Source organism: Canis lupus, chromosome 28, assembly GCF_011100685.1.
Source record: "Canis lupus familiaris isolate Mischka breed German Shepherd chromosome 28, alternate assembly UU_Cfam_GSD_1.0, whole genome shotgun sequence".
NCBI lineage: Eukaryota > Metazoa > Chordata > Mammalia > Carnivora > Canidae > Canis > Canis lupus.
The window spans coordinates 1560785-1584668 of record NC_049249.1 but is presented as its reverse complement, the minus strand read 5'-3'; the positions used below and the strand labels follow the sequence as shown (position 1 = coordinate 1584668).

At 41.4% G+C, this 23884-nt stretch overlaps 2 protein-coding genes across 5 annotated transcripts in view; one reads left to right on the top strand and one right to left on the bottom strand.

Annotated features, from left to right (window-relative positions):
- Positions 1-3224: 3224 nt before the first annotated feature.
- On the bottom strand, positions 3225-8754 carry LOC102153128 (thymosin beta-4-like). 4 transcript variants are annotated; one of them, XM_038578051.1, is made up of 2 exons: positions 8599-8754; positions 3225-3817 (listed from the first exon to the last, which is right to left on the bottom strand). In XM_038578051.1, exon 2 carries the CDS (start codon positions 3779-3781, stop codon positions 3647-3649), a length of 135 nt encoding a protein of 44 aa, XP_038433979.1. In that variant the 5' UTR covers positions 3782-3817; positions 8599-8754; the 3' UTR covers positions 3225-3646. The 4 variants fall into 4 exon arrangements, with proteins under 4 accessions (XP_038433979.1, XP_038433980.1, XP_038433982.1 ...); XM_038578052.1 differs by having other exon boundaries at positions 3225-3855; positions 8599-8730; XM_038578054.1 differs by lacking the exon at positions 8599-8754 and adding an exon at positions 8446-8590.
- Positions 8754-23884, top strand: part of ERCC6 (ERCC excision repair 6, chromatin remodeling factor) — a 73886-nt gene continuing 58755 nt past the window's right edge. The window contains exons 1-5 of the mRNA XM_038578050.1: positions 8754-8887; positions 13868-14318; positions 16134-16254; positions 18586-18697; positions 22448-23165. Coding sequence (XP_038433978.1) covers positions 13882-14318; positions 16134-16254; positions 18586-18697; positions 22448-23165 — 1388 coding nt within the window. The 5' untranslated portion in view covers positions 8754-8887; positions 13868-13881. The remainder of the gene's footprint in view (positions 8888-13867; positions 14319-16133; positions 16255-18585; positions 18698-22447; positions 23166-23884) is intronic.

The following is a 23884-nucleotide window of genomic DNA, read 5'->3' as shown; positions in this document are numbered from 1 at the left end:
CTGCCTGTGTCTCTGCCCCCCCATCATAAATAAATAAAAAGAAATGATTTGCAAATACTTTCTCCCATTCTGTGGGTTGCCTTTTCACTTTCTAGATGGTGTCCTTTGATGCACAAAAGTTTTAAATTTTGATGAAGAGCAATTGATCTATTTTTTCCATTGTTGCCATGTTTTGGCTGTCATATGTAAGAATCCATTGCCAAATCCAAGGTCATGAAGATTTACTCCTTAGTTTTCTTCTGAGAGTTTTATAGTTTTAGCTCTTTAGGTCTTTGCTCCACTTAAGTCAATTTTTGCATATGGTGTGAGGTTGATTCCAATGTCATTCTTTTGCTTGTGAATATCTAGTTTCCCATCACCATTGGTTGAAGAGTCTATTCTTTCCCTATTAAATGGTCTTGGCACATGTGTTGAAAATCAACTGGGGGGTCCCTGGGTGGCTCAGTGGTTGACCGTCTGCCTTCGGTCCAGGGTGTGATTCTGGAGACCCGTGATCGAGTCCCACGTCGGGCTCCCTGCATGGGGCCTGCTTCTCCCTCTGCCTGTGTCTCTGCCTCTCTCTCTCTGTCTCTCATGAATAAATAAATAAATAAAATAAAATAAAAAAAAGAAAATCAATTGACTATAGATATATGAGTTTATTTTTGGACTCTCGATTCTGTTCCATCGATCTAAATGATGGTCATTAGGCCAACAAATATTTTTAAATGCAAATTTACAATGTCACTTTCCTACTTAAAATCCTACAACAGATTTGATTTGCACTTGGAATAAAATCTAAATTGAATGCCTAGCTTACAGAACTCTAGATATCTAGCCCCTAACTGCCTTGGCTTCAGTCACAGTGGCCAAATTTCTAGTCTTTAATTTGCCAAGTTTGTGCCTACATTACCCTCTTTGCACTACTGCTTTCTGCCAAGAATCCTCTTCTACTTGATACTCAGATAGTAACCTTTTGTCATTCAGATTGCAGTTAAAATGTCCCCTATTCAGACGCTACTTTTTTAATTACTTCATCTTTTTTTTTTTGCTTAATAAATTTATTTATTTTTCCTCTGCAAGAATGTAAGTCTTATGAGTGCATGGACCTTGTCTGCCTTGTTTACCTCTGTGTCCTCCATATCCAACAGAACACCTGGCTCATAGTAGCCACTGGACAAAATGCATCTGCTAAAATGAAATTACCCAAACCGATTTGTGGGTGCTCTGCTTTCTCTAGTGGCCATTTGTTGAATAGCCTTCTCCGTGAGGTGACTGCTCAAAGGGAGCTGCACGGATAATGAATGAAGAGGTGGAACTGTCACATAGTGTACAGGATACTAAGATCACATAATTCCACTTTCTTTGTACAAATTTTATTTGGAAGTAGATATCCTGTAAACACGTCCACATCCTCAGGTTATTCTTACTATTGCTAAATTCTTCTTTATGTTCATACTCTCAGTACGTTTCCACTCATGAAGACTAGGTCTGCAATAATTTTCCTTCTCATGTGTTCAGAATCACCATAGTTCCCTTCAAAATCTCCTTAAGGTACAACTGCAAATGTCAGTTACCATGCTGGTTACTACTAATAAAATTAGATTGAAATAGTGGAGCCTTACTAAGATTCACCTGTACCTTTTTCTGAAGTTTGAGCAGACCTTTGCTCGTACATATCTATTTTTAATTCTTTCCTATTTATTTTGTTTTAAATTTTTAATTGAAGTATTGTTGACATATAATATTAGTTTCAGCTGTGCCGCATAGTGATTCGACAATTCTGTACCTTATGAAATGCTCTCCACTTTAAGTGAAGTTCCTGATGTGGGAACCAAAGGCAGAAGAGAAATTAAATTTCCTTGCTACCCACAGCCCATTCACAAATCCTTGAAACAGGCAGAGTGACATTCCTTTAGGGACTGTCTCCATCTTAATACTTTGCTCTGAGCAAAAGCCAATCTTAGCCTGACCCCCAGGATGTTGCACATCTACTTTAACATATAAAAATTCCTGTAGAAATCTCCTTTATTTTTAAACCCTCCAAGATATGTGTTGGCAATCATCCCCCAAGCATATGGCCCACCAATATAAATGGGAGGGTCTCATGACTAACGTTTTATTAGACGGTAATAAATGACCTTTTCCCAACAATAGCTAGTCCCTTGAAGGTCCTGGAGACATTGCTTCCAAAATTCCTTAGAGACTTACACTACCCCTCCCAACTTGGGAGTATATAATGGGCCACTCCTCATGACCCCAGGGCAGCTCTTTCTGCTCACAAGTCCTGTCCCTGTGCTTTAATAAAATCACCTTTTTGCAGCAAAGACATCTCAAGAATTCTTTCTTGGCCATGGCTTCAAACCCCAATGTTCTTTCTTACATCATTTACCATCTGTCTGTCACTATACAAAGTTATTACAATATTGTTGACTGTATTCTGTGTTGTACTTTGTATCCTCATGACTTCTTTTATTACTGGAAGTTACTGGAAGTAGTACTTCTTAATTCCTTCACGTATTTGATCCACCCCTTTCTTCTAGCAATCACCAGTTTGTTCTCTGTCTTTATCAATCTGTTTTTGTTTTGCTTTCTCATTGTTTTTTAAGTGTTCACATATAAGTGAAATCATATGGTATCTATCTTTTTTTGTCTGATTTATTTCACTTAGCAAAATACCCTCTAGGTCCACCCATGTTGTTGCAAATGACAGGATTTCTTGTTCTTTACTTTTATATATCAGCTTTGGAGAGTAAGGTGTTTGTTGATTCTGTAATCACCCATGTAATGACCCTAAAATTAATGTAATGATTACCCATGTAATGATTCTGTAATGACCCTAAAAGATTATAGAAAAAAGCAGTGCCCAAAATTAATCTGGGAGGGATTTGAGAAAAAGTCAGGGTAAAGAGAAAGTTGGACAGAATATATGAAACAGTGAGACTAAGAGAGGCAAAGGCACAGAATGTCATGGTGTCCAAAGTAGGGACACTATTCCTCATCTCCACACCACACTTCCCCCTGTATACACACATGCACACAAACACACACATATACATATATATTTCAATGGAATCATATAACCATTGTTATATATTCATTGCTTTAAAAATTATTTGTTCACTTATTCAACCTATATTTAACATTACTTTTTGTAGTGGTGGCTAACATAATTCTAAATAATATGCTTTTACCTCTATTTTTAGATTTATCAGTTTCTCACAGTGTTCAATGCACTTCAAAAATATTTTTTTCACGTTTTAAAACTTTATTTGCATATTAAAAATTGTGCATTCCAATAATTAAAATCATTTGAACAAAAAAATGGCACTCTGATTAAACTGCATTTTGACAGCCTGCAAGATACCTTGGGCCAGCTTGGTTTTTTACTCTAGATCTCACTGTCCTCCCACCCAGCTTCTTCCTTCACCAACATGCAAGTTCTTTTCCTTCCCTGCCAGCCAGCCAGCCAGCCAGCCAGGCAGATGGGAAAGGCAGGCGCCTTCGTTGTCAGTAGTTCTCCATTCTTTGATGTGGAAAGGGGCAGCGCAGTCATTTAAACTTGATCCAACCGCTTTGCATCTTACAAAGTTAAACAGCTAAAAGAAGTAAAATAAGAAGGCAATGCTTGTGGAATGTACAGTGCATATTAGTGGCGCATGCCTCATTACGATTCGCCTGCTTGCTTCTCCTGTTCAATCGTTTCTTTCGAAGGCAGTGGATTTTTCTCTTGCGTTTCTGTCTTCTTCAATTTCGACTTCTTGAATTTCTCAATCTCAGCCATATCGGGTTTGTCAGACATGGTTACAGAGGAAGCGGAGCGAGGCGAACGAGTGAGCTGGAGAGAGGAGAGGGATCCGGTCTGTGCTGTGGTCGCTGCCGAATCCCAACATATTTTTTTTTAAAAGATTTTATTTATTTATTCACGAGAGATACAGAGAGAGGCAGAGACAAAGGCAGAGGGAGAAGCAGGCTCCCTGCGGGGAACCTGATGTGGGACTCGATCCCAGGACCCTGGGATCATGACCTGAGCTGAAGGCAGATGCTCAACCATTGAGCAACCCAGACGCCCCTATTTCTGTTTTTGTTTTTTTGTTTTTTTTTTTTTTTAGTTTTTCCATGTTTCTGAGGAAGGGGAATCAAATTGGGGCATTGCCACTACCCTGAAGTTTTGAAAAATGAGAGTCAACTTAGTCCTTCTGTTTTGTAGAGGTAGGGAGAGAGTTTCTTACACTGAACACTAAATAGAAAGGAAAAGCACAGTGATAATTATGGTCATATTTAAGAGAGTTAATATTTTTAAAGCTCTCAGGACAAAACCTGGTCCACAGTTAGGACTTTAAAAGTCCTTGTTATGTAAAATGTATTAAAATCCAAAGTAATAAGTACCATAGTAGAGATGCGGTTTGGGGTGCAGAAGGAGCTGAGAAGGCCTAATTCTATTTAGAGGATCAGAGAAAGCTTCAGAAAATAGAAACTTTGGAATGGGTGAGAGAAATCCAAGCAGAGAGACCCATATGCAAAGTCATATAGGCCTGAGAAGAACAAGTAGCAATATGCTGGGAAAAAATAAACTGTCCCCCTCCTATCAAAAACTCTGGTTCATAGAATTTGTCTGTTTCTGTAGTATATACTCCCACGTGGTCAATTTCAAGTTACCAATGTGAGGCCACTGATTCTATGTTGGAGACCTAATGTGACTGTACTTAGAGATAGAGCCTTTAGGAAGTACCTAAGGTAAATAAGATCTTAAGGGTGGCATGGGTCCTAATCTGTTAGAGTTGGTGCCCTTATATGATTAGGAAGAGACAGGAGCACCTGTGTGGCTCAATGATTAATCATCTGCCTCTGGCTAAGGTCATGATCTTGGGGGTCCTAAGATAGAGCCCCGAGTCAGGATCTCTGCTCAGTGGGGAGTCTGCTTTCTCCTCTTCCTCTGCCCCACCCTCACTCTTTTTCTCTCTCAAATCAATCAAGCTTTTAAAAAAGGAAACACCAGAACTCTCTCTACCATATGAGGACAGTGAGAAGATAACTATCTGTGAACCCAGAAAAGAATCCTCACCAGGATTAATTAGACTTTTCAGCCTCTAGAACAGTGAGAAAATAAATGTCTGTTGTTTAAGCCACCCAGTGCATGGTATTCTGTTATGGCAGCCTGAGCAAACTAAGGCAGTTGGAAAGAGGTGCACACAATGGTGCTAGCCAGTTCAAGATGACTGCAGCACATTACAAATAGAATAGTAAATAGTTCCTTAAATCTTGAGAGGACAAAAAATGATATAGAAAAAATCAGACTGGGCAGGATAATAAAATGGCTTGGATAATATGTTAAATAGTTTGGATTTTTTCCTGCATTGGTCGGTCTGAGGCAGAGGAGAGACATGATCCAAAGGGTCTGAAATCCTCACCCAAGTGCATGGGTAGGGAAAAAGACTGGGCTAGGAGACTGATTGCAACAGTCAAGAAAACTGAACATAGGGAATGGAGAAGATGGGATAGATGTGTAATCTATGGGGGAGGTGGAACTGATGGAACTTGGGGACTGAAAGGATGTCGGGGGGAAAGGAGAGGTTTTGGTTGACATTCAGACACTGAAGTTCATAAATGAATATTATAAGTAATTGCTTATAATTTATCTTAACCCATTCAGGCTGCTGACAAACTACTACAGACCTGGTAGCTTAGAAACAACAGAAATTTATTTCTCCTAATTCTGGAGGCTGGGAAATCTGAGATCAAGATGCTGATGGATTTGGTGTCTGGTGAGAGCTGACTTCCTGGTTCATGGACAGTCATCTTTTTGCTGTGTCTTCACATGGCAGAAGGGGTGAAGGATCTCTCCAGGACCTCTTTTTGTAAGGGCACTATATTCCATTCATAAGGGCATGAGTGAAAAGAGGGATTTTGGGGTATTCAGGTAGGCACAGAAATCATCAAAATCTAAGTTGTTGCTGCTAATGTGACATTACTACTTTCAGGCCACAGAGGTCAGAGGAAACTTGGCTTAGAGAAAGTACATAGATACTTCAATTAACTAAATACAAATTCATCTAAAAACCTTTACTGAATTAATGGTGACTGTTTCATTACGCATTTTCTACACTAAAGGGATACTAAAAGGATGAATACAATTGTGTAGGGTATAATGCATCTTTTCAGTTTGATGCTCCAAACCTACTCTCCATCTCTCTCAAACCTAACCTAGGCCTGAAGAGGCTGATCTATACAGAATGGCATCAACAGGCTTCATTGCCCTCTGGCTGTCAGTAAGTTTGGCTGGTGGGAGGCAACAACAGATGAAATAATAGAAGGGTAGTGAGTTCGGGGTGTTTATTTCCCCAGTTCCCTCTCACTGAGTGATCATGGGTTGATACATTTCAATTGGTCTTTTCCATTCAACTATTCTCTTCTGAACCAATGTCTTACCATTACCCTTTCATGCCCAGGGATGGTGTATTCATGTTAGTGCTGCCATAATATAGTACTACAAATTGGGTGGCTTAAAAAAGAGAAATTTATTTTCTCACAGTCTGGAGGCTATAAGTCTGAGATCAAGGGTTGGCAGGGCTGGTCTTTTCTGAGGCCTTTCTTCTTGAATTGTAGATGGTTGCTGTTTCCCAGGGTCTTCACATGGTCTTTCCTCTGTGCATGTCCAATGCCCCAATCTCCTCTTTTCATAAGGACACCAATTATATTGGATTGGAGTCTACCCTAATTACCTCATTTTAACTTAATAAAAAGGTTTTTGGGGTCTTTAGAGATCCTATCTCAAAATATAGTCACTTTTGAGGTATTGGGGGTTAGGATTTCAGTTGAATTTGGAGGGATGCAATCTAGCCCATAATGTAAGGGAAAAGGTCCTGAAGTCTTGCTAGCCTCAGGGGTACTGTGCCATCCTGAGTTGTTTTCTTAATCCTGTCCACATCTTTGTAGAAGTTATTGATTCTCCTCTAGTTTGAGTGTAGCATCTACTTCTTGTCCAAATTCTGATTGATACATGGGGGCTCAGCAAGATAGTGCATATTTAAAAGGGAACCTCATTCTCAAAACGGTTGGGAGCCACTGTATATCTGGGAGAAACAGCTTTCAAATTCAAGCATTAAAAGTAGTATCTTACCAATGCCTTTCTATTCTCAATAATTGTATCCAGGAGATCACTAGAATTCTTTATTCCTTTTTAAAAAACAAAGTTAGGAGGCGGGGCAAGATGGCAGAAGAGTAGGGTCCCCAAGTCACCTGTCCCCACCAACTTATCTAGATAACTTTCAAATCATCCTGAAAACCTACGAATTCAGTCTGAGATTTAAAGAGAGAACAGCTGTAGTGCTACAGTGAGAAGAGTTTGCGCTTCTATCAAGTACAACTTGTTTTTGGCCACTCTGCACTGAGCAAAATGACTAGAAGGAAAAACTCACCAGCCTCGGTGTCCATTGAAAGATGAATGGATAAAGAAGATGTGGTCTATGTATACAATGGGATATTACTCAGCCATTAGAAACGACAAATACCCACCATTTGCTTCGACGTGGAGGGACTTGGAGGGTATTATGCTGAGTGAAGTAAGTCAATCGGAGAAGGACAAACATTATATGGTCTCATTCATTTGGGGAATATAAAATTTAGTGAAAGGGGATAAAGGGAAAGGAGAGAAAATGAGTGAAAATATCAGTGAGGGTGACAAAACATGGGAGACTCCTAACCCTGGGAAATGAACAAGGGGTGGTGGAAGGGAAGGTGGGTGGGGGGTCGGGGTGACTGGGTGACGGGCACTGAGGGGGCACTTGGCGGGATGAGCACTGGGTGTTATGCTAGATGTTGGCAAATTGAAGTCCAATAAAAAATAATTAAAAAAAAAAGACAAAGTTACATTTTTTTGTGTGTGTAGGATGACTTTGTGTGTGTGTGTGTGTGTGTGTAGGATGACTTGAGGCAAATGTAGACTGTGCTGCTAACAGGAGAGATATTGTGGTATTACTATTACCCAGTAGTTTCCTAGCCCCCTTTTCCTGTTATCCCACTTCAGGCTTTAAGATGAGGAAGGCACTTCCCTACCCAGGCCCAAAGATGTTTTCCTAAAAAACCAAACCAGACCAAGCCACCCCCCAGAACACAGAGACCTTGTCTGAGTTCCTACGACTCCCAGAGGACTTTCCGGCGCTGGCGCTGGCGCTGGCCAATCCGCCGTGTTGCAGCGCCGGAATCCCCGGGTTGAGAAGCTGCCTCATTTGGTAAGCCTGGCACCCATCACAGGCTACTCCTTCCTCAGGTAAGGCTTGGTTTCCTCCCTCTGTGGTCAACATAGGTGTGGGTATTTTGTTTCTTCAAAAGCTCCAAGCAAACATTCTCATTTGGCTCAAAATCTCTGTTACCTCTTTGGTAGGAGGCCAGATGGGAGGGATTGCTTCAGTCACGCAATCCAGACCGTCGCGTAGGCCCGCTGCGCACCCGCACCCGCACCCAGACCTGCGCGGGGGCGGGGGGGCATCAGCCCCGCCTCCGCTCGTCGCGCGCCTACAGCCGCGCCAGGTGACCGCATCCACCGTGCGTGCGTCCTCAGGTGTGCCGTTCGAGCCCCTCCCTTCTGCAGCCTTACTTTCTCGGGGGTTCACAGCGTACCTCTCCCTCTCTCTTCCTGGAGACACAGCCTTTACTCTCTACACCAGGCGACACACAGAGCGCGCAGGCGGAAAGGCGGGGCCACGCGCCTCCTTAAAAGTCACGTGCTCGGCCACGCTCGTCCTCGTCGGCCTGGCGCATGCGCCTTGGGGCCTACCGCGCAAGCCCGTCGGGTCACGCTGGGGGCGGGGCTGACGGGGGACCGAGGACGCATGCGCCGGGCCGCCCGGGCTGGCTTCTCGGCTGCTGGCGGCCGCGGTGTCTGCGTTTCCGCTCGGGTAGCCGCGGGGTGAGTGAGCGTCGGTGAGGGTCGGGGCGGCCTGGTGGAAGGTCGGGCGGGGGATGTCTGGGCCCCGCTGGGGCTTTCAGGCGCCGGTGGCTTTGCCTCGGGTGTCCGGCCGCCTGGAGGGAGCCCCTCCGCGGCCGCCCGGGAGCTGGCCCTCGCGCTGGGCGCGCGCCCGCAGACCTGGCGCACCTGCGGCCGGAAGTGACGAGCCCGCGCTCACCTGGGACTGCGGCGCCCCAGCTTCAGGCCGGCCGCAGGCTGGCGGGCGGGCCCGCCGCGAAACCTCAACTTTGGGCCCGTGTCGGCACGGCGCGCGGGGCCAGGACCCGGATCGGCGCGGCCCTGTTTGGTTTAGGCAAGAATAGTGGAGTTACTTGAAAGAGAGGATCGGGGCAAATACAAGTCGGGCACTTCGGGCGTTGATATTGTCGGATGGGAGCGTGTGAAGGAAGGTCGAGCAGCCTGTATACGAACGCTGTGACATTGGTTTCCCACGAGCATCCGTCTTCACTGCTGTCACCCTGTTCCAAGTGGCCATCACTCCTCACCCATAGGTCTCCCATCATCTCCTTGTGCTGCTTCCTCGGATCTGTTATCCATACAGAGGCCAGGTGGTCTCTTCTGAACATGAGATGGGTCATGCCATCATCACCCCGCTTAAAACTCTTAAAAATAAAAAAAATTAAAAAAAAAACTCTTAAAAATCATTCCATTGCAATTGGAATGAAATCCAAGTTCCCGTTCTCCCAGGTCCTTTGTGATCTTACCTACCCCTCCATCCTCACTTATGCCCCACTCCCTCCTCAGCTAGGCATGTGTACAACCAAATCTGCAAACTAGAATCCAGCTCGTCTAGGAGAAGCCCCAGTGCTCAAAGGAGAGGACAGTGAAGATACTGTTTTCCCAGAGGACTGCACCTTACAGAGTGTTAGAAGATATTCTGCAATATTTACACGATGAAAGGAGTCCTTATCAGCAGCTTTAACTCAGTTATTCATGGAGGATAAAGTAAAAAATTCCCAGTGTTCCACCCTTTCATTTTTCCAAGTGTACCATCTTTTACTAGCCTTAGACATTACACGTTTCTTTCCAGAATATTCATTCCACTTTTGACCTTATTCATCCTTCAGATACTGGCTCAGGTATTACTTTATCATAGAAACCTCCTTTCTCATACCTACTTCTGCACTGTCAATTAGGTTCCTCTGTTATTTTGGCCTTAAGAATCCTGTATTTTTATAGCAGTTACCATACCTACATTTCTGTGTATAATTTATATATGAATATACATATTTAAAATTGTAAATACGTATAAATGTATATAGTTCTTAAAGTGTGTGTCTCCCCAGGGGACTCTAAGCTCTATGGCGACAAAAACTAGTTAACCTAGTACACTGCTTAGTATAATCAACTCTCAAATATTTGTTGAATGGATGATTTATTTCACTTCTGAAACTGTTTATCTTCTGATAAGAACCTCCTGGTTTTCAGCTCTCATTCCCAGGAGACTTGCCTTTTGGTCCATAGTCACACCAGGTGGCTTCTTGGTCTTCCTCTCTCCTTCCCTCCCTTCCTATCCCAGTCTGTTCTGGATTGTTTTTTTTTTTTTTTTTTTTTTTTTTTTAAATCTGTCCAGCTTGGACCCAGAGTTCAGTTACTTAAACTACTCTCTTCCTCAGCATGGCATCCATGTATCCATGCCCTTTTGTCCTGCTACTTCTGCTCCAAAAAACCGCAACAATGACATTTCCCCTGGGACTGGTAATTACGGAAGGAGGAAATTGTATAGCCTTGGGGATTGTTGGCAGTTTGTGGTTTTGGGGGGCTCCACACTTATGTCACCAGTGTTTGTTCCCCATTGGCTTTTCCCTTCTATAGGACATTTATTCCAGATTCTTACTCTTCTCCAGCCTCCATCCCAACTTCATCCCTTGACTCAGGAGATGCCAAAGATCCCAGACTTGGGATATTTTCTCTTTCGGTCCACTTTAGCTTCTCTCCTCCTTAAAGATTTAGATTCATGAAGATCATCCTTCTGCCAGGGTCAGAGAAAGATGTGTCTTCTGTTTCCATCTGCATTTGGTCCCTGCTGTCTTGTACAACCTATTTTCCTCCTCAGCATCTGTATCCTTGTCTCTGTAGGTTACCTCCATATACATCTTCTTGCCCCTGTTGCTTCCGTAGTTTTTCTTGACCTAATTTTCCAACCCCAACCCCGTTCATTGTTACATTGATCATTCCACATGTCTCCCTTCCAGCCAGGATCCTTAGAGGGTAGGCTACCCACCTGTGGCCTCCATTTCCTGATCAAATCACTTAACTCCTCACTGTCTGATTTTGGCCCCCATGGCTCCACTGAAACCTCTTTTACTAAGGTAATTAGTGACCTGCTAATTTCCAAATTCACTGCTCTCCTTCTGGTTTCCTTACATGAATTTGCCGTATCATTTCCCATTTTTAACCATTCCTTCTTCCTTCTTTTGTATTAGAAGTTTTCACCAAACATTATTTTAGTCTTGTCTTTGTACTGCAATATTAAGATTTTTGATTGAATTGATGTTTTTTTTTTTTTTTTAACTAAGAGAGGAATCTTTGTATACATACAAATAAGAACAATGAAATCAGAGTTGTTAAATTCCAGCTATCATGAAGGCTCTGAGCCAGAATCCTGCCCACTGTGTTGAAAATGCCAGCTAGCTAGGGATGCCTGGGTGGCTCAGCGGTTGAGTGTCTGCCTTTGGCTCAGGGCGTGATCCCAGGGTCCTGGGATCAAGTCCCACATAGGGGCTCCCTGCGTGGAGCCTGCTTCTCCCTCTGCCTATGTCTCTGCCTCTCTCTCTCTGTGTCTCTCATGAATAAATAAAATCTTAAAAAAAGAAAGAAAGAAAATGCCGACTACCTAATGATAGAGCACCAAGCTGATCCTTTCTTCTGAAAATGATCAGAAGGCCCATAGAAAGGAGGAACTTTTTACTCTGCGGTTAACTTTTAACCTTTGCAGTGTTAGCCTCTTCTTACCCTCTGAAAGGATCTCTGGTACTTGTTATAGCCTTGGGATTCCTTGGGCTGCATCCACATCTCATCCAGACTTTTTTCTTGAGCCCAGATTTGCATTTCTGACTGCATGCTGGACAGGTTACCTGTGGCTAATAAGCTCTCTACCAGCCCCTCCTTCTGCTTCCCATCTGCTTCCTTTCTGAGATTTTCATTTTTTATCACTGAATTCACGAGTGACTCAGTTGTCCACATCAGACTTGTTATTTTAAACTCTTTTCTAAACTTACTTCTGTTCAACATATGTGAAGCATCTTTTGTATATCAGACTCTGGGCCGGGGATTCAGATCTTAGCTTGTATATGTTTCTTTAGCACCAGACTCAATGCATTGTTCCTTCCTCTGTTTCCAGGTGGCTTCTTGTGCGTGCCTCTTCTACAGACCTGCCCTGCTCTTGTTATTGACATGTTTCTCCTCTAGAGAGTCAGCTTCTCTGGAAGGGATGGTGCTAAGTTCTTGGCATCTTTGTATCCTAGTGCTTGGCTGCCAAGATGGTTTTATTTAATGAGAAATCAGTGGGGCTGGTATTTTTATATAAATAAAGTTTTGGTGGTGAAAGAAATCTTAGTTTATTGACTTAAAAAGCAAGGCTGTCTCTTGGTTATTGCATTGCTTTTTGATGTATTTATTAGATAGAGTTATACAGGCAACACAGCGAGTACATTTTCATTCAAGGAGCTTCTAAGGGTATGTGGAGTGAAATGTGAAAGCTTCCTTTATTCGTCCCTGTTTCTTCTTGTTCCTCCTCCCCACGGGTTGCAGATTTAGTGTATATCTCCAGATCACTTTGAATGCATTCCATACATACAGATGCAGAATACATTTTTAAATCCAACATAAATGTGTTCATATTATGTGATTTTTTTTTCAGTTTACAAGATTTTCATATCACTGTTACTAGAAATACTTAGTGCCTTAATTAAACTGTTGACTTGCTACAGTGAACATGCTTATATATATATGTGAATATTTGGTATAGATACCTGGTCATGTGCATTTAAAGTCTTGGTAGATACTGTTAAATTGCCTTCCAAAGAGTTTTAGTAGTTTATATTGCCACTGGTGTTGTGTGAGGGGGGATCTTCCATGTCTTTAGTGGATATTATCAGGCCCAGCCTGTTTTCGCCAACCTGATTGGCAGGAAATTGTACTGTACGTTGAAATGTTTTTTTTTTTTTTTTTAAGATTTTATTTATTTATTCATGAGAGATAGAGAGGCAGAGACATAGGCAAAGGGAGAAGCAGGGTCCCTGCAGGGAGCCTTATGTGGGACTTGATCCTGGACCCTGGGATCACATCCTGAGCCAAAGGCAGAAGCTCAACCACTGAGCCACCCATGGGTCCTGAAATGGGGTTATTTTTGAGAGTGTTTAATCTTTCTCAGATTCAGATTTTAGTGGTGATACTATGTCTCATTCAGAGTTTTTGTAAATGTTCAACCTAAAAGTTTCTAGGGTCAGATTCATAGAGAAATTTGTTCCTTACTTCACTAAATTCACATATCACAGTTGATCATGCTGCTGTATTGTGAATCGTTGGTGCCATAGTGCAGTGAAGATGTTAACTTGGAAAGTAGAGCAAATGACTTCAGTTGATTTGGAGGAGACTCTTAGGGTGTCAGTCAAGATTTTGGTTGCCACTTTTCTTAGCTGACTCTCCAAATGTCCTTTGTTGTTGATATGTGTTTTTTCTTCTTGTTTGTCTTCTTTTTCCTTTGGTTCATTTTTCTTATTTACTATCAGAACTCAGGAGATGTGTAGTTTATGCCATTTTAAGAAAAGTAATACTTGGAGACTTGAATTTCTCATTGGAGGATTATTACTTGATCTTTTAAAAAATCATTCTTTAATTATAAAAGTTTTAAGAAACTATATAAATATCAATTCTTTATAACCAAAATTTGACTTCTTACTTTTTTTTTCTTTTTAGATCATCTGTAGAGGATGCAAAATGCGAGAATCTCCCACTCAAGTCAAACTCAGGAGCAAGACTGTTTGCTCAGCAAGACTGAGCAAAGTCAGTGTGTCAGTGATAAACAAGAAATGACAATCAAGCAAGAAGATGATGGCAATATGGAGGTGGAGGAGAGCCTCCCCTCTTGTTCTTCTGCTAATGGACCATCCGCTTCTGCCGAGGGGCGTTCATCGGAAGTTCCGAAGAGAGGGCCAGCCCTGCTGCATATCGACAGACATCAGATACAGACGGTGGAGCCAAGTGCACAGGCCCTTGAACTGCAGGGGTTAGGTGTGGATGTGTATGACCAGGACGTGCTGGAACAGGGTGTGCTTCGGCAGGTGGACAGCGCCATTCATGAGGCCAGCCGTGCAGCCCAACTTGCTGATGTGGAGAAGGAGTATCGATCAGTCCTGGATGATCTCACGTGAGTGTGGACCATATTCTCTGGTTGCAGAATTTTTGTCTACATGTGATGGAGAAATTCAGATGGTAGTTGTAGTATTCCAGAAATTTAGGAGATTTATAGAACCTCTTATTTGGAAGATGGAGGCAATTAGGGTAGTTCTCACCCTTGTGTGTGAACCCTAGCCCTTTCCTTCAGGAGCAAAATTGAACATTGTAGTCAGGCTTTCATGCCAGCTCATAGCAACCTGTTTATGCATAATGTCCTAGAGAGAAGTACTGTTGTGAGTACCCTGGAATTCATAAGCATGTGCACAAAATGGTTTTCAGAGTGTACCCAAAGGTGTGATGTGTCCTACTTGAGATACCAGGAACACATTGCCATATCGCCTCTCCTCCCATTTTTCTCTTGTTCTGTAGTTTCTTTCCAGTTTCCTGTGTCTAAACCAAGTCTCAGTCTTTTGGTAATTTTTCAGATTTGCATTTCTAGAAATAATGAGAAACAACTCATTGCTTTTCCTTTCTTCTGTCCTACTTGTGACTATAGAAAGATGAAGTCCCATGGAAATGTCATTTGTGTGTTAGAGAAGTAGGCTCTGGACGTGGGCTAGAAGGGCAGGACAGGTGAAGATTCAGCTCATTCCCTATTGCCGGTCTGCCCTGTCTTAGCCATTGTTCTAGGCTGTGTCAGGACAAGCAGGAAAGAGGAAAGGGATGGATGGAAGGATGGTGCAGTCTCAGATGGGAATGGCTGGAGGAGGGGAAAGGAAGGAAGAATGAGCTGTTGGCTACCCTTGGCTGGGGAGACTGTGGTACAAATGGCTGTTGGACCTTAAAGGACATGTTTTCTGCCAGCAGCTTCCTGGTGTGTCCTCTTGGCCTCTTAAGTAGCAGGTATTCTGGAATACTTATAGTCTGATCTTCAGGTGTGAGGAACTTGACCCTTCATAAGGAACACACCTTTACATTTGACTGTGGAAATGTGCCTACTGCTTACATAGGTGACACCAGAGTGCTGCAGAATTACCACACAGATTAACACTAGCTCCATGGTGACACGTGGTTAGAATGCATTGATAACATCTTTTATCCTGAAGTCCACAAAGGGTACAAACAGCAAATTATACAAGTGTCAAGACTGAATTTGTGTTTTGAAAATTGAGAGTTATGGTATCTGTTTTAGGAGCATTGTATTAGAGTTTTTTTTTTCTTTTACAGTATAAAATATTATGCTACAGCAAACCTTCCAGTTGTCACAGATACTTGACATATAAAAAAAAAGTCAGCATTTTTAGTACTTTTCCAAACTTCAGATAACTTCCAGAATGGGCTTTAAAAAACCATCTGTGGGTTGTTGATAATGGGGGATGGTGTTTGTGTTTGGGGAAGCAATATATGGGTGTCTCTGTACCTTCCTCTCAATTTTGCTGTGAACCTAAAACTGCTCTAAAAAATAAAATCTTAAAAAATAAAGCTCAAACCACCTATGTACATTGTTTTTCATCTAAGAGGACAACTTATTGCACATTATTTTAGTACAATCTCTTGAATCAGGCAGACACTTAAAATGCTTGTAGAATGAATGAAACAGCTTACAAATGAGATTGTGCTGATTTCAATCAGCCAGATCAAAGAAAACACTAGCAGTTATCTTAAACTTCTAATAACCCTTCCAGTTGTATATGTGGCCAACAAGGATTTGCATTCTGGTTTAGTTTCTTTTATCTTTTAGTTAATAATAAGTAAAAGGACATCTTTGTAGCATTTCTGTCTTCATGTTACACTATAACAAAATGTTACTAGAGTAGAAAATAGACATTTTATTTTTATTTTTCAGGTCATGTACGACATCCCTAAGGCAAATCAATAAAATTATTGAACAACTTAGTCCTCAAGCTGCCACCAACAGAAATGTCAACAGGAAACTAGATTCTGTAAAACGACAGAAGTATAATAAGGTGATTCCAAATATATTAAGTATTGCATTTTTGAAAAAAGTCATTATTTCTGTACATGTAATATTGGGGAAATATTCTGAAGAACAGTTAAGACAGGAAGGAAAAATCTATAATAGAAAACTTTGAGTTCCTTTTTTATGTTTAATATTTCAGTTGCTTCCCTTTAATATCTTCTGTTAAAGAATATCTTTTAAAATACACATATGCATACACACACATTTGAGATAAGGTTCCCTTTTTGGCTTTGCTTGCCACCTTTTTGATGTTTATAATTACAGTCTTCCTTGTTGTGCTTTTTTTTTTTTTTTTCCTCAGCTTAGTTTCCTGTTTGGCATACTAGCCTTTCATCAGTCTCTTGTGTTGTGTGAACTTTCTTTTTTTTGCTTAGCTCCTGCTTGTCCTGATTATGTACACAATGTTTCCTGTTGCTACAGCCATCACACACTCACGCTCACTCTTCTTAGGTATGGTTATCACCTGGCCACATTGATGGGTCTGCACTTAGGGTTGTGCAATTTCAGGGTAGGGAATATCTGTTACTTATGACACTGTTTTTATGAGGTTTGAAACATTTTTTAGAATTTATGTATGCTTTATTGAAAACATAGCAAAGTAGGTAGGAATGACTAGTTTTGATCATTTGATTTCTGCTATCTGAAATTACTAGCAAATATCCTTGTGCTGACAGTTGACGCACTACAGTGAGTAGAGTCCTTGCATCTCTTATTTAACTTCCACTACTGATGTCTATAGACTCAATGCCTCCTTTTGCTTTCCACTCACCAGTCCATTATCTTTGCCATCCCATCTTCTATCACCCACCTCCAGAATAACAGCCCAAAGGTCAGAGCTTGCAGTGGTTTCAGGCCACTGGGGTTTCCCCAGAGCAAAGAGAGGACATCTGGCCTCTTGTGGGAGCGTGTGAATGAACATGCAGAGACCTCTGACCTCGGGCTTCTGGTGGGCTGAGAGGTTTCAAGGAGCAGCAAGGACCAGACTTTGGGCCATTTTAGGTACTAGTCTAAGTCAATTCTATATTCCTGTCTTTCTAAAATAGCCCTTTGATGGTTAGAGATAGACTATTCAGAGAGAAAGGCTGTTTTTTGTTGTTTGTTTTTTAGAAAGGCTGTTTAAATGAGATTATGAGGGAAAGACTGAAAGAAAAGGAATTGCAGTTTAGTATAACATGGCATTTATATTTAGCATTTCTCCTTATCTCACTCTCATATTTGGTGTTTAAACATTCTTGACCTTGGGAAGAAGAACCAGGTACCATAAGCCTAGTTAATTGGAGAGGCCCTAGGAATGTTTTTTTTTTTTTTTTACCTTTTTTTTTTTTTTAAAGATTTTATTTATTTATTCATGATAGAGAGAGACAGAGAGGCAGAGACACAGGCAGAGGGAGAAGCAGGCTCCACGCAGGGAGCTCGACGTGGGATTCGATCCCGGGTCTCCAGGATCGTGCCCTGGGCCAAAGGCAGGCGCCAAACCGCTGCGCCACCCAGGGATCCCGGCCCTAGGAATGTTTGCATAGCTGAACTCTGGTGATGTGGAGGGAGACGAGTTAAAGAGGGGTCTGAGCTGGGTAGTATATCCATGTGTATATTCCTTTTAAAGCCTAGCGATTGGGGATACTACTATAAAGGACTATAAAGGATAATCATAAATATGGTAGATTATCAAAGGAGGCTGACGTTTTCAAGTTTTTAACATTTGTGTTTGTTTGTTATCCCCATAGCCTGTTGACCTCATAGCCCATCAGTTGATAAGGTCAGAAACAAAAGTTTAATATTTGACCCAATGCGTAATGGAGAAAAGCAAGGAGAACAGTTCCACCTCCGTTAGTGGAGAGTCCGTACATGAGAACTTAAGTGCTCAGGCACATAGAAGACAATGCCTCTAGCCAGGAGAGTGGTTGGGGACAGGGATTCCTGCCTGATGAAAATGCTTTTGGGCCTACATCCTGTTAGAAAAGTGGCAGTTGCTCAAATAAGTTTCTCTATAGTAATAGTAACGTAGAATTTGTTTTATTTTGCTCTTTTTTTTTTTTAAAGATTTTATTTATTCATGAGAAACACCGAGAGAGAGAGAGAGAGAGAGAGAGAGAGAGAGAGAGAGGCAGAGGGAGAAGCAGGCTCCATGCAGGGAGCCCGATGTGGGACTCCATCCTGGGACCCAAGGATTACGCCCTGAGCTGAAGGCAGGCGCTCAACCGCTGAGCCACCCAGGCGTCCCTATTTTGCTCTTGATTAAAGTTTTTAAATTTATCTTTTGTATTTAAAAAGAAATCACTTCATTGCTGTTTTCTGTGTTCAATATTTATCATTCAAGGAACAACAGCTAAAGAAGATCACAGCAAAACAAAAACGTCTCCAGGCCATCCTCGGAGGAGTGGAGGTACAAGTTGAGCTAGATCATGCCAGTCTGGAGGAGGAGGATATAGGTGAGGATACTTGGGAACAGTGTCTCTTTGTTCTTGAATTGGTGCCTGATGCCTTTAGCTCCTTAGTTCTGGCCTGGGTTTTAAGAAAAATCTGTTTCTTTGCCTTAGTTTTAAAACAGACTTAGGAAAATTTTATTCTCTACACCTGCAGAACCAAATATCTTTTAAGTTATAAGGGGGTTTTGGAGAATGAAAGTAAATGTTTAACTCCATCTACTAGAGGCTACTGGTGCACATTTGGTATTATACTCAATAAATTAGGGAGCTTAGCATTCTTGCATAGTTAATTCTGCAGAGACAACATCTTAATCAAATTACATTTTTATGCCCAGCATCATCAGTCACCATTCATAGAATTGCTTTTACATACATTTTTTGGATGTATTTGGCAGGCTTTCCAAGCATCACTTCTGTTATTTAAGAAAAGGTATCTTCATTCAGGTTATAGTATGACTCTGATTTTGTTTTTATTACTGCTTAGGATGGATGTCTTTTGGAAAACCTTTTGAGAAAATGCATAAGTTCTGAAATGAAATATCTTTGTAGTCTTTGTGTATGTGCGGATGTGTATTTGGAAATTGTTGGTAGCTGCTCATCATTTAATACTTGAAATGTAGATTAAGGCTTCTTAGCATTTAAGCTTTCCAAGCAGATATTTTCTGCTAGCTCCAGAAGTTTATTTAGTAACATAGGAGAATTATTATGAAGAATTGAGGTAACAGAAAAAAATACTAGAGAGAAGGATTTATAAAGTTCAGTCTCAAAATTTGTTGGGCCTGTGAGTGAGGCTTTCTGCTGGTGAAGTGCCATGTTTCTCATTCCTGTCTGGCTGCCTAAAACCTGCTGCTGCATTTTACCTTCTCTTGCTTCCTTAGTAAAACTTTGCCCAGGATTAATAGTTACTTCCCCAGTTCCAAAAGCCCCTTTTCATTTTTGTTCCACTTGGCCTGTCTGAAGCAGCAGATACTTCTGTGCCTTCCAGGATTCCAGTTGCTCCTGGTTTTCCTTTTGGCCCTCTGACCACTTCAGTGGGTTTTTGTTTTTTTCTTTTTTGAAGGAGAAATTTTGGGGTGGGAAGGATAGGGTGAGGGTAGGGGCATTAACAAGCTGATTCTAAAATTGATGTAGAAATGTATTGGGCCAAGAAAAGTTACTTTTGAAGAATAAAATATCAAGACCTGTTATCAAGCTATAGTAATTAAGACAGTGAGGTATTGGCATAAGGAAAGACAAATAGACCAATGGGACAGAATATAGGATCCAGCAAACAGATCCACCCAATATGTGGTCATTTGGCTTATGACAGGTATAGCAATACAGTGCTGTGAAGAAGTATCTTTTCAGTTAAGTGGTGCTGGGCTAACTCACTTGAAGGTAAAATGAATCTCAGCCTATTATACCATGTACAAAAATACATTCCAAATAGATTTGAAATATGAATGTGAGTGATAAAACAAAGCTTTTAGAATATAGCTTAGGAAAGTATTTTCATGATCTTGGGACAAAGACTTAATGAGGCACAAAAGATGCTCATTGTAAAGGAAAAGATTTGGTAAGTGAGCTATATCACAACTAAACTTCTGTTCAAAAGATAGCATTAAGAGAGTGAAAAAGCAGGCTGCAGGGTGGGAGAAGATACTTGCAATACATACATTAATTGAAGGACATGAATCCAGAGTGTATTAAAGAACTCTTGGGAAAGGGCTAAAGACTTGAACATTTTCTTCAAAAGAGACAATTCAGAAAGTCAATAAATCAATGAAGAGTTGCCCTAGTACATTAGTTAGTAAGGAAATGCAAATTACAACCACAAAGTGGTACCATTACACATGTACCAGAATAGCTAGAATGGCAAGAATGTAGACCAGTTGAAACTCTCAAACATATAAACTTAAAATTAATAGGACCATTTTGAAAAACTGTTTGGCAGTGCCTGCTAAAGCTTAACATACCCAAAGAATTATGTATAAATGTAATACTGAAGAATATGTACTGGGATATTCATAGCAATGTAATTCATAGTAGCTAAAACCTGGAAACTACCCTAATGTCCATTAATAGTGGGATGGAAAAATTATAGTGTAGTTAGATGATAGAATACTAACAGCAATGAAGATTCACAAACTGCCACTATCTTCAACAATAAGGATTGATCTCAAGCATGATGTTGAGCAAAATAAACTGACACAAGTATACAAACATTTCCATGTTACTTAAGGTTCAAGGCCAGGTACAGCTTGTTTGTAGTGTTAATAGTCAGCCATTCTTTTGGATGGGGTGTGAGACTGGAGAGTACCATGAAGGATGCATCTGGTGGTGCTAGCAATTTCTGATTCTCGATCTGGATCATGGTGTATGAGTATGTTTTTTCCTGAAAATTCACTGTGCTGTACACTTAATATTTGTGTAATTTCTGATGTGTATTTTTCTTCACTGCAAATTTAGTGAAAAACTGACTGTGATATTACTGTACTAAAAGAAATGTAGATTTTAGAATATGGATTCCTCCTCTTTGGCCTTACTTACATTGGTATTTTGGCTGTGGGTAAAGTAATGTTGCTGAAGGTTAAGTTCACCTAATGAAAGAGGGATGACTTCTGGGTGACTTTATATTATCATGACCTAACTTCCAGTTTATGTCCCCTGTTCTGTCAGTTTGCACATCTAACACAGTGCTGTCCAGAAGACTTGATTGCAGTGATGAAAATGCTGTCTGTGTTGTCTGTTGTGGTAGCCGTTAGTCACATACAGCTCACTGAGCACTTGAAATATGGCAAGTGCATCTGAGGAATTGAATTTTCAACTTAAATAGCCACAAGGTGACTATTATATTGGGCAGGCAGAGCAAACATTTATGTTTTACCTATTTAGGAATGTGTTGACTCTATGTTTGCAGTTTTACTGTTCTCTTGAATTTAAGTTCCGTGTGGATGCTGGTATTTGAAGTGATATGGAAACTTGGGAGATTGTTTCTTCTGGGGCTACGCTTTGATAAGGAAACAGACACATTTATCTGTCTTTGGATGCAGAGAGTATATTTATAATGTATTATTTTAGGAAAAGTTATTGAGAATTTACCTTTTTGAATAGGAGTATATTGAATTTGGCACAATGAATGCTATAATAAATTTTATTCTGTTCTTTATATATGGTATACTTTAGTACATCCATGGTATGTTTTTATTTTTTTGATTTTATAAAATGTTTATTATTTATTTTTTAGAGAGCACGTGTGAGCAGGAGGAGGAGTAGAGGGGGAAGGAGAGGGGAGGGGAGGGGAGGGGAAAGAATCTCAGGCAGGCTCTGCACTGATTGTGGAGCCCACTGCGGGGCTTGATCTCATAACCCTGAGATCATGACATGAGCCAAAACCAACAGCTTGAGCCACCCAGGCACCCCCATCCATGGTATATTTTTAAAATGTGAGTTAGGGATGCCTTGATGGCTCAGCAGTTAAGCTCTGCTTTCAGCTCAGGGCCTGATCCTGGAGTTCAGGGATTGAGTCCTACATTGGGCTCCCTGAGGGGAGCCCGCTTCTCCCTCTACCCTGTGTCTCTGTGCGCGTTCTCTCTCTCTCTCTCTCTCCCCCCGCTCCCTTTCCCTCTCCCCCCACCTCGTGTGTCTCATGAATAAAATCTTAAAAAAAAAATGTGAGAATTGTAGGTGCTGTTTATTGAAGAAGTGACTATTTCTGTCGTACTCTCTGAAAGGTTTATTCTTGTGCCCAATGCATTGTCATCTCTCTTTCAGAACCGGGGCCATCCTGTCTTGGCAGCATGCTCATGCCTATTCAGGAGACTGCGTGGGAAGAGCTCATCCGCACTGGCCAGATGACACCTTTTGGAACCCAGATTCCTCAGAAATCGGAGAAAAAGCCTAGAAAACTAATGCTCAATGAAGCATCAGGCTTTGAAAAGTATTTGGCAGATCAAGCAAAATTGTCTTTTGAGAGGAAGAAGCAAGCTTGTAATAAAAGAGCAGCTAGAAAAGCCATAGCCTCGGTCGCTTCTGAGCTGAGTTCAACAGTCGATGAAAACAAAACAAATGAGCGAAGCAAAGTTCTCTCAAAAACAGATAAGCGCTTGAAAAAGCACATCAAGAAGCTCCAGAAAAGAGCTCTTCATTTCCAGGGGAGAGTGGGGTTGCCCAAAGGAAAGAAAACTTTGGAGTCTGACATGAGACTGAAGGTGGAGGGCAATTCTGAGGGTGAAGAGTCTGAGTACTTACCCACAGAGGAGGAGCTGGAGGAGGCAGAGGGGGTCAAGCTGACTGGGGAGGACAAAGACTATGAACTGAATCCCATGCTCAAGCGCTGGAAACGGCAGAAAAAAGTAATGGTGCAGGAGAACGAGGATGACTTTTCCCCAAGTTCTGGGGAAGAAGCAGAAGCTGCCTGTGGAGGAAGAGGTCGGAAGGTAGTGAGATGCCGAGATGATGGAGACGAAGATTATTATAAGCAGCGGTTAAGGTCAGTCTGCAGAGTTTGTAAACAGATTGTGCTACTTGCTTGATCTCAGGCAGCAGGTTTATTACATGAGAACTCTAGATTCAGCTTAATGTGTTAGACCCGTTTATCCAAAGGTTGGACTTCCTGCAGCCTTAGCCTCCTAGAACCAGCAGAGTGCCTGAGTCTTTAGGGGAACTAATTCCAAATGCTTCTAACTTTTCTTTATCTCATTCAGATTTTGGGCAAGTCTCATTAGAAACGTTTAGGGGAAGGGCCAGGGCAAGAGGCATGCAGAAGACCGAGGTGTGAACCCCTATGCCTTTACACTCAGAGGTCAGCTATAGCCAGGGTCAGGAAAACGAAAAGGCTGGCCTGTGTGATATATGCTGGATGGTTGTTGTTTTTCTTTTGAAGCAGGAAAGTAATTATACAAGACTTTCCTCCATAAAGTAGTAAGATTAAAGCTTTAGTGTATGAAAGAATAAGCTTGTTTTCTTAAATCCCTCCTTCCTTGTCTTGAGAAAATAGTCACCTGCAGAATTACAAACTCCTGTCATGCTGCCAGAGAGGCTTTTCATGTGCATAGTGTACCCCTCCTTTTCATTCTCATTTTTGTTGCTGGACACTGACTTTGGGTTTTCTTTCCATGACTCTCTCAGTGGATGATGCAAATAAAATGAAAGGGGAAGTGATTGTGTCTCTTCAGGAAGTCCATTGCCACCTATTTTTGTGAGCCCTGA